The following is a 10,188-nucleotide window of genomic DNA, read 5'->3' as shown; positions in this document are numbered from 1 at the left end:
CCTATATGAAGGGTTGCGATTTCGGGGTGACCCCAACCCTTCACTATAAAAGGCTACATTTTTTGAAAAAAATAGAGCTCTTGCATCGCAGCCCTTGCGTTTTTTTCCACTAGTGACATATTTGAGAGATAAGTTATAACAATGTATGATATGGTGCAGAGTTTCACTAAAAATCCTTTTAGAAAATCGGTTAAACATAAAACATATAAGATAATAAAGTAAAATTAATAAAACAACAAAAAAACCTAAACTTTCAAACCTATCAAACTTTCATCAATCAAACAAAAACATCACCATAAATTAATCTCTCCAAAAATTAATTAGAAGAAATTAACAAATAATCCAATGGAAAGTTATTGAGAAATGAAAAAGAGGAGATAGAGTGAGAGTGGGGAATTACTGAAACAGGAGAGAGAAAAAGAAGAAGAGGTAGCGTGGTGGTGGTGCGTGAATGTGTATTTGCGCTACGTGCTGGTGGTGGTCGATCGTGGTGATGACGCCGCTGCCCTAAACCCACTAAAATCAACCCACTCCAAGAGAAGACAAGAGAAGAGAAGAGAATAGAGTAGAAGAGAGGTGATGGTGATGGTGCGGTGGTCCGGCGCTAGGGCTCCGGTTATGGGGCAATGCTCTAGTGTTAGGGCTAGGTGTACCAAAGATTGATAATCCTTCAGAGGAAGCTCATTTCCTTCTAATCAGTTTGTGTAACACAATTTGTAAGTGCATTGCAAAGTGCTTATTTAAGAGTCCTTCCTTGGACTTCCAACATGCTTCTATTCCAGGAAGAACTACGACTAATAATAATCTATTACCTCATGAATTGCTTCATTACATTAATAAGAAGTAAAAGAATGTAATTGCTTGATTCTTCTCATTGCCTTAGTAGGGTGATATACAAATAATACAATGTAAGATTAGGCTATAAGATAGGAACTAATTTGACTAACCTAACATAGAAGATTATACAATATTTTCTAACTAAATATTTACATAATCTGTCAGACCCCCGCAGTCGAAACGGGAGGTTCACGAACGCTGAGACTGTCACGAAAATCTTCAAAGAGTACTTGGGGTAGTCCTTTGGTGAAAATGTCGACGATCTGATATCGGAATAGAACATGAAGTACACGAACTTGGCCACGTGCCACTTTCTCACGAACAAAATGAATGTCCATTTCTATGTGTTGTGTCCGCTGCTGTTGGATAGTATTGCCAGACAAATATACACTAGGGGAAAAAATCGAAAGGGCTGCGCAAGTAGGGCTGCGCATTTTAAAAAAGCGCAGCCCTATTGATGAAGGGCTGCGCTTTTTAAAAAAAGCGCAGCCCTTTTGTATGAAGGGCTGCGCCTTTTCTAAAAAGCGCAGCCCTACCTACAGAAGGGCTGCGCTTTTTAGAAAAGCGCAGCCCTTCTGTAGGTGAAGGGCTGCGCTTTTTAGGAGGCGCAGCCCTTCACATGCAGAAGGGCTGCGCTTTTCTAAAAGGCGCAGCCCTTCAATGTGTAGGGCTGCGCTTTTTTGAAACTAGCGCAGCCCTTCATTCAAAATTTTTTTTCGATACATGCAATGTAGCGCGCCTTACTTCATTTTCCCACTTTCATTCTCTCTCTTCCCTTCTTACTACCCCAAGTGCGATTTTCCTTCATTCTCTCTTTCACTTCTTCGAGTTGCACCACCACCACCACATTGGTGCCCTAATTCGCGCACCACCACCCCCTTCACGCACCACCACCCCCTTCGCGCACCACCACCCCCTTCGCGCACCACATTTCGCGCACCACCACCCCCAATTCGCACACCACATTTCGCGCACCACCACCCCCTTTGCGCACCACCCCCTTGCGCACCACCCCCTTTGCGCACCACCCTCTTCTCTTCTCCACCATTTGAGTGGTTAATTAGGTATGGATTAATTTTGTTTTTAAGTTACTTTTGTTTTGTTAAATTGAATTAAATGGTTAATGTGCAATGTGGGTTTTGTCAATTGTAGGAAGAAGAGGCTAAGGAAGGCAAGTGAAGTTCCAAGTATCTCTTTTCTCTTCATTGCTCGTCGTTGGTGTTAAGAGGTAACTACTTTAACATGTAGACAAAGTTGATAATTTATTGAATGTATATGTATTTTTTATAATGTATATTATAATATATTATTTGTTGATATGAGATTGTATGAAAACGCAATGTGATTTAGCTATATATATGAAAATATATAAGTATTGTTTGAATCATCATCATATATGCCTAGATACCCGTTCAAGACTTACTCATTAGGGTAAGTCTTGAATAGTCCCCGGTTTGGGACTGTTCTTGGACGTTTGATCTCACTTAGGTGGTGAATGTGTGTCTTCTTTTCAATTCTGAGGAAAATCTTGGCTTATCGTTTCGCTACATTGTTCTCTGGGTACATATGTAGATAAGCAATTATCTACATTGTGTACTTGGAGAACTGTAGGGAAATGCTGCCGGATTTTCCTTAGAATTGAAAGTTGGCATATATTCACTAGTGAGATTAGACGTCCAAGGATGGGTTAGGTTGGAGTGATAAGGACCTTTGACTGCATGCATACAATTGAACATGTGACTATCTTAGCTTGTTGTATACGTGTGTGATTTGAATATGTGAGTGTGTGTACTTTAATAATGATTGATGCATATAATGAATGTTGTGTTTAATTATTAGAGGTGGTCTTCTTGAATGAGATGGATCGTACTTGGATGTATGGTAGTCGTGAATCGATTGAGTTTGTGAATGGGGTCTCGGAATTCTGTAGAAGTGCATTAGAATATCAAACATCCTCTGGAGCAGTCGACTTTTATTGTCCTTGTTTGGATTGTAGAAATGTGAGCAAGGTTAGTAGTATACATGTGGTTAGGGAGCATGTATTTCGCCGTGGGTTTAGGCCTCAATACCATGTATGGATTTGGCATGGTGAGCAGGGGAGGTATATGGGAAGCTCTGGATAAAGAATGATGTATGTGAGAAGAAAAAAAAGAGATGATGATGAGTTAGGGGATGAGAATTTGGATGATGAATTTGGAGATGATGATAGGGATCGGGTAGACGAGATGATACACGAGGTTGAAGATCAGTCGTGTAGACGACCTCGTATTTTTGAGTCTATGTCTAAGGCTGCTGAAAAGCCGTTGTATCCAGGTTGTACAAAGTACACCAAACTTTCTGCAGTGGTAACACTGTTCAACATTAAGTCGAACGCTGGTTGGACGGACTCTAGTTTCACATCGTTGTTGGAAGTTTTAGCTGAGATGCTCCCTGAAGGAAATGAACTGCCAAAGTCGTACTATTATGCGAAGAAGTTGATGTGTCCTTTGGGTTTAGAGTACGAGCGGATACATGCTTGTCCTAACGATTGTGTGCTCTATCGTAATGAGTATGAGCATTTACATGAGTGTCCACGTTGTGGATTGTCGAGGTACAAGCGTGAAGGAGCTGGAGGTAGTGAAGGACCACCAGCCAAGGTGTTGTGGTATCTACCCATAATACCTAGATTTAAGCGCATGTTCTCAATGAAAGGAGATGCGAAGAATTTGAGGTGGCATGCAGATCGTAGGAAGAAAGACGGTCTGCTCAAGCATCCGGCTGATTCGCCTGAGTGGAAAACTATCGACAGGGTGCATAAGTCATTTGGTAATGAGGATAGGAATTTGAGGCTTGGATTATGTACGGATGGCATGAACCCTTTTGGCAATCTCAGCTCGCAGCATAGCACATGGCCAGTAGTTTTAGTGGTTTATAACTTGCCTCCTTGGTTGTAGGCACCATTGGACACTCATTGCAATATGTGTGTCAAGTAACGAAGTCTACCACTTTGATTCTTTGCGTAAAGGAACAATACGGTCCTTACTAGTCAAATCATTGTTAAATAGGTAGCCTAATTGAAACTATATATGCACACTTAGCTTATTAAATATTAAATGTACATCTAATCTTATAATAATGTGTATTGATGTAGTGTGATGAAGAAGATTACTTCATCTGGACTTCGACAAGGAAAAGCTCCTGTTTGGTATTTAGTCGAGGTAACATGTAATATTTTTGCATCCTTTTATAAAAACACATAATACACATATAACATGTCATTTATTGCATCTTTGGTGAATTTTAGTGTCCGGTACAAGAAGGTGGACTTGCGTGTGGGTATTACGTCATGAGGTTCATGCTCGATATCGTCAACTATTGCAAAGATGTTGTTGATCTTCGAAAGGTATGTAACTTTTAGGTTTCCAATTGTTGTTTGTTGTATTTCCGGCCTATATTAGCCTTTTCGCTCCCAAAATTTAGTTATAGTGATTTAACATCAAATTCTCTTTGAACATGATTATATGAGCATATTATAACTAGTATGTAGATTCTTAGGCTTTATTTTTGTTGGTTGCATTTCGGGAACGAAAAGGCCATTTCCGGCCTATTTTGGGCTATTTTGGCCTTTTCGCTCCCAAAAGTAGTTATGAAGTGATTTAACCTCAAATTCTCTTTGAACATGATTATATGAGGCATATTATAACTAGTAGTAGATTCTTAGACTTTAATTTTGTTGTTGTTGATTTTGGGAACGAAAAGGCCATTTCCGGCCTATTTTGGCCTATTTTGGCATTTTCGCTCCCAAAATGTAGTTATGAAGTGATTTAACCTCAAATTCTCTTTGAACATGATTATATGTTATAATTAACTAGTATGTAGATTCTTAGGCTTTAATTTTGTTGTTTGCATTTCGGGAACGAAAAGGCCAATTCCGGCCTATTTTGGCTATTTTGGCCTTTTCGCTCCCAAAATGTAGTTATGAAGTGATTTAACCTCAAATTCTCTTTGAACATGATTATATGAGGCATATTATAACTAGTATGTAGATTCTTAGGCTTTAATTTGTTGTTGTTGATTTTGGGAACGAAAAGGCCATTTCCGGCCTATTTTGGCTATTTTGGCCTTTTCGCTCCCAAAATGTTGTTATGAAGTGATTTAACCTCAAATTCTCTTTGAACATGATTATATGAGGCATATTATAACTAGTATGTAGATTCTTAGGCTTTAATTTCTTGTTGGTTGCATTTCGGGAACGAAAAGGCCATTTCCGGCCTATTTTGGGCTATTTTGGCCTTTTCGCTCCCAAAATGTATTTATGAAGTGATTTAACCCCAAATTCTTTTGAACATGATTATATGAGATATATTATAACTAGTGTGTAGACTTTTAGGCTTTAATTTCTGTTGGTTGCATTTCGGGAACGAAAAAGGCCATTTCCGGCCTATTTTGGCCTAATTTGGCCTTTTCGCTCCCAAAATGTAGTTATGAAGTGATTTAACCTCAAATTCTCTTTGAACATGATTATATGAGTATATTATAACTAGTGTGTAGACTTTTAGGCTTGCATTTGTTTTGATTCCATTTCGGGAAGATATATGTCATTTTTAGAAGTACTAACTACGGTAAAATGATTGACTTTTTGTATATGTTTATTTTTTGGTTATTTTGCAAGGTTTATGCTAGTTCCAAACCACGTTTGAGGAACTTCACCAAAGAAGAAATTGACGAAGTTCGGGATAAGTTGGCGTCCTACATTACCGATGATTGCATAGGATGAGATTTTCGCTCCAACAATAATGTACTAGCTATTTCTATCACCTATGTACACTTTTTACATTATTTTAATATATTTGAAGTTAATTATTACCTTTCTCCACTTGTCATATATTATCGTATTGCAATTTGCATTTTTTTCTTGTCCAGAGAGGTTATGGGTGGGGTTGGGGCTGTGTGGGTGCAGGCTGTGCTGCTGGTATGTGCAGGCTGCTGTGTGCAAGCAAAAAAAAAAAAAAAAAATTATAGTGAAGGGCTGCGCTAGTTTAAAATAGCGCAGCCCTTATACTAAGAAGGGCTGCGCTAGTTTAAACTAGCGCAGCCCTTCTAGCAAGAAGGGCTGCGCTAGTGCTTAACTAGCGCAGCCCTTCTTGCTAGAAGGGCTGCCCTTCTAAAGCAAGAAGGGCTGCGCTTTGAAGGAGGCGCAGCCCTTCTATTAAGAAGGGCTGCGCTTTTTTCAAAAAGGCGCAGCCCTTCCTATCATGAAGGGCTGCGCCTTTTTGAAAAAAGCGCAGCCCTTCGTCTAGAAGGGCTGCGCTTTTCTAGCGCAGCCCTACTTGAATAATGAAGGGCTGCGATGGAAAGGGCTGCCCTCTAAAAGCGCAGCCCTACATACCATTTTCAGCGCAGCCCTACTACTTTTTTCCACTAGTGATATGTCATTCACATTATCACAATATATCAAAGTAGCTTTATGAACTGGACAATGGAGTTCTAAAAGGAGATTGCGAATCCATCAGCTTCCGCACTAGAGCGAGAGAGGGTAGGTTGCTGCTTCGAGGACCAAGAAATCAAGTTATGTCCCTAGAAAACACAATAACCGGACGTAGACCGGCGGGTGTCAGGACATCCTCCCCAATCAGCATCAGTGTAGGATGCCAAATTAGTAATGGAAGAGGGGTAAAGATGTAACCCATGATCAAGTGTGCCCTGAAAATGATCCGTTTCAAAGCGAGCATGTGGACAGTAGTAGGAGCATGCATCTGGAGACAAATTCTGCTGAACATCGTATGATATATCTGGGTGAGTGAAAGTAAGGTACTGAAGAGCACATGCAAGACTCCGAAAAAGAGTGGGATCCTCATAGGGGTCACCATTAGAGCACTGACCTTGGGTTTAGTATCAACCGGAGTCAAGGAAGGCTTACAAGAGGACATGCTTGCTCAGTCAATAATTTCCTGAGCATATTTTCGTTGTGACAGAAATATCCCTCCTTTGTGACGAGTCACAGCAATGCCAAGAAAATAATTTAAAGGACCTAAGTCCTTCATTGCAAATTCCGAGCCAAGAAGATCCATAATAGAACAGCGAAGAGTATCTGAAGAAGCATTAAGAATGATATCATCCACATAAAGTAACAAATAAGCATGTCACGTCCATGTCTGTAGATAAATAATGAGTTATCAGACCTGATGCTAGAGAAACCAATGGTGGAAACATAATTAGCAAATCTTTTATACCAACAGCGCGGGGATTGCTTAAGCCCATATAAGGACTTTCACAATAAATAGACATAATTAGGATGAGATGGGTCACGATAAACCATCGGCTGATGCATATACACTGTCTCGTTCTAATCACCATGAAGAAAAGCATGCTTGACGTCCAACTGATGAATGGGCCAATGCTTTGAGAGAGAAAGACTCGAAACAGTGCGAATAGTAGTCGGTTTGACAACCGGGCTAAATGTCTCACCACAATCAATTCCCACCTGCTGAGTTTTACCATCACCTACAAGACGGGCTTTATGCCGCTCAAAATCACCATTAGCCTTTTCTTTATGAGTAAATATCCACATAGAACGAATAACATTCACATTAGGTGGACAGGGCACCAAGTCCCACGTATTATTTTTAATAAGAGCATCATATTCATCATCCATGGCCAATTTCCAATTAGGATCACAAAGTGCATGTATTGGTTTATGGGGTAAAGGAGACTTGTGCATCGTGGTATGTAAATTAAGTGGGCGTTTGGGCTTAAAAACTCCAAGCTGACTCCTAGTGACCATGCGAGTGGGGGGAATGGGCTGTTGGATTGGATGAGAAGGGGAAATGGGAGGTGCGTTGGTTGGCTGGGGCACAGTAGGGGACGGGCCCAAAGGTTAGGGAGAGCTAGAAATAGATGGCGGCCTAACTGGGGAAGAGGCTGAGGGGTCCAGCAGGGGACGCAGCCTAAGCACAGAAATGGTTGGCGGATCCAGAGATAGGCGCGGCCCAGTAGAAGGAGTGGGCCCAACGAGGTTGTGCTGGGGGTAGAACTGGGCTAGGCAACGGGGTTTTGATGAATGTGATGGACTAAATATGGGGAAAGGCCATCATCCAGAAATTCATAAGTGGATTTTGTGGATTTGTTAAGAGTAGAAAATGGAAATTTACTCTCATCAAGCAAAACATGACGACAAATAATGATTTTATTAGAAGATAAATCAAAACATTTGTAGCCACGATGATTAGGTGGATATCCCAAAAAGACACAAGGTGTAGACCGAGGTTGTAACTTGTGAATTGTAGTAGATGGAGAAAGGGGATAACACAAACGCCCAAAAACCCGTAAATGAGAGTAGGATGGCTTCCGGTGGTAAAGAGCTTCCAAAGGAGATTTGTCCCGCAATAGTTTACTTAGTAAAATATTAAGAAGATAAGTGGCCCTTTGCAATGCATGATGCCAAAAAGATGGGGGAAGAGAGGCATGAGCAAGGAGAGTAGGGATGATTTAATTAATGGAACATATTTTTCTTTCAGCTTTACCGTTTTGAGATGATGTGTGTGGACAAGAAAGGCGAAAAGACATTCCATTTTCCTCAAAATATTTTCCGAATTGACCATTATCATACTCTCTCCCATTATCACATTGGACATTTTTTATTGGACGATCAAATTGAGTTTGAACTTGTGCCTTAAAAGCTAAGAATTTGGCATAAACATCGGATTTTCTAGCTAAAGGAAAAGTCCATAAATAATTGGTGAAATCATCCAAAAATAAAACATAATAGCGATGTCCCATTGAACTCAAAATAGGAGAGGTCCACAAATCACTATGAATAATATCAAATGCTAACAAAGTTTCGGAATTAGAAGTAGCAAAAGGGAACTTAATGTGTTTACCAAGAACGCAAGAATGACAAATAGTAGTAGAACTAGAAATATTACATTCAATGCATTTATTGCGCTTAAGAATATTCAAAATGGAAGCACCCGGGTGACCCAAACGATCATGATGCCAAAGGGGGGAAGACAAAGCTGCAAAAGTTGATGGAGAATGAATGGTATTGGTGAAAGTGGATAATGGATAAAGATCACCCCGACTATCACATCTCAAGAGAGCCGTCCCCGTCCGGAAATCCTTTACAGAAAACCCATATGGGTCAAATTCAACACTGACAGAATTATCGGTAGTAAACTTACGAACGAAAACTAAGTTTTTAATGAGTTTAGGAGCATAGAGGACTTTTTTTAAACATAAAGGAGGATGGGGGGTGGACAAAGTAGCATGACCATAACCACGAATTGGAATTGAATGACCATTACCAACAATAATACTATTATTATGAGTGCTCAAATTAAAATAAGACGAGAGAATACCAGTTGTAGACGTCATATGTGAAGTTGCACCCATATCCATGTACCAAGTAGGGTCGGGTGGGTTCAACGTCATAGTATGAAGAGCATTCTCAACATCAGTGGGCACATAAGATGGAGAAACTGACCCAGTAGCAGCATACGCTTGTGGAGGCCTGTAGCCTAGAATGCCATTAGAAGCCATCACCCTAGGTGGGCCAGAAATGGGGCGAGCCCACTGTGAAGAAGGAAAGGGACAAGGAGGACGAGCCTATTGTGGCACCCAACCCCACTACCAAGGGTAAGGAGAGTTCTGCCAAGGTGGCTGCTGTACCGGAGCATGCCGTGCATCATCGGACCCACGACCTCCACCAAAATCGTGATTCGGAGAAGCCACCATAACAGTAGGTGCTTCGTCCTGCATCTCAGCCAACGCCTTTTCCTTAAGACACAAACTTGAGCGAGCCTCGGAGAAGGAAGGAAGAGGCTTACTTTGACGGAGTAGAGTGCCCACATTGTTGTAGGCATCGGTGAGGCCAGCCAGTAACTGAAGAACAAGGCGGTTATCCGTCACGGGAGGACCGACGCTATTTAGTTGATCAACCAAGGTTTTTAAACGTTTACAATAAGCAGAAGCCAAAGGATAATCTCGCATTTTGACATGAGAAAAATCATGTTCAAGGGTAACCACCCGAGAGTTTTTGTTGTCCTGGAAAAGATCTCGAAGCCGATCCCAAGCCTCCTTGGCCGAGAGATCTTCAGCAATAATGGTGTGTAGCAAATCGGTGGAGATGGTAGCATACACCCATTGGAGCACCGTTGCATCTAACGTGGACCACATATCTTTTTCTTCATCAGCGGAAGGAGCTGTTTCCTTTCCAGTAGGTAAGATGTACGAGATAACTCGGTGGGATCGTGCATGGAGCTTAAATAATTCGACCCAAGCCGAATAATGGTCCGTGTCCATCTCAAGAACAATAGGAATACTGTTCTTTATATTTGAGACAGCCAAAGCAGGGTGGAACTTTGGGTTGGCCAT

At 41.0% G+C, this 10,188-nt stretch overlaps 1 protein-coding gene and 1 long non-coding RNA gene across 2 annotated transcripts; one reads left to right on the top strand and one right to left on the bottom strand.

Moving 5' to 3' along the window:
- The first annotated feature begins 3,770 nt into the window (after window positions 1-3,770).
- LOC130590710 (uncharacterized) lies at window positions 3,771-4,237 on the top strand. Its single transcript, XR_008968553.1, has 3 exons — window positions 3,771-3,881; window positions 3,968-4,034; window positions 4,121-4,237. It is a non-coding gene; the product is annotated as an uncharacterized LOC130590710 (long non-coding RNA).
- A 5,204-nt stretch (window positions 4,238-9,441) lies between these two features.
- LOC104883490 (uncharacterized) lies at window positions 9,442-10,188 on the bottom strand. The gene has a single exon (XM_010668020.1). It carries the CDS (start codon window positions 10,186-10,188, stop codon window positions 9,442-9,444), a length of 747 nt encoding a protein of 248 aa, XP_010666322.1.

Source organism: Beta vulgaris, chromosome 3 (assembly GCF_026745355.1).
Source record: "Beta vulgaris subsp. vulgaris cultivar EL10 chromosome 3, EL10.2, whole genome shotgun sequence".
Taxonomy (NCBI): Eukaryota; Viridiplantae; Streptophyta; class Magnoliopsida; order Caryophyllales; family Amaranthaceae; genus Beta; species Beta vulgaris.
Note: the sequence above shows the minus strand (reverse complement) of the source record. Positions and strands in the feature narration are given on the sequence as shown.

What these genes read in the sequence shown, in the direction of transcription:
- LOC104883490 (XM_010668020.1), bottom strand. Translation starts at nt 10,188, where the DNA reads ATGGCCAACCCAAAGTTCCACCCTGCTTTGGCTGTCTCAAATATAAAG.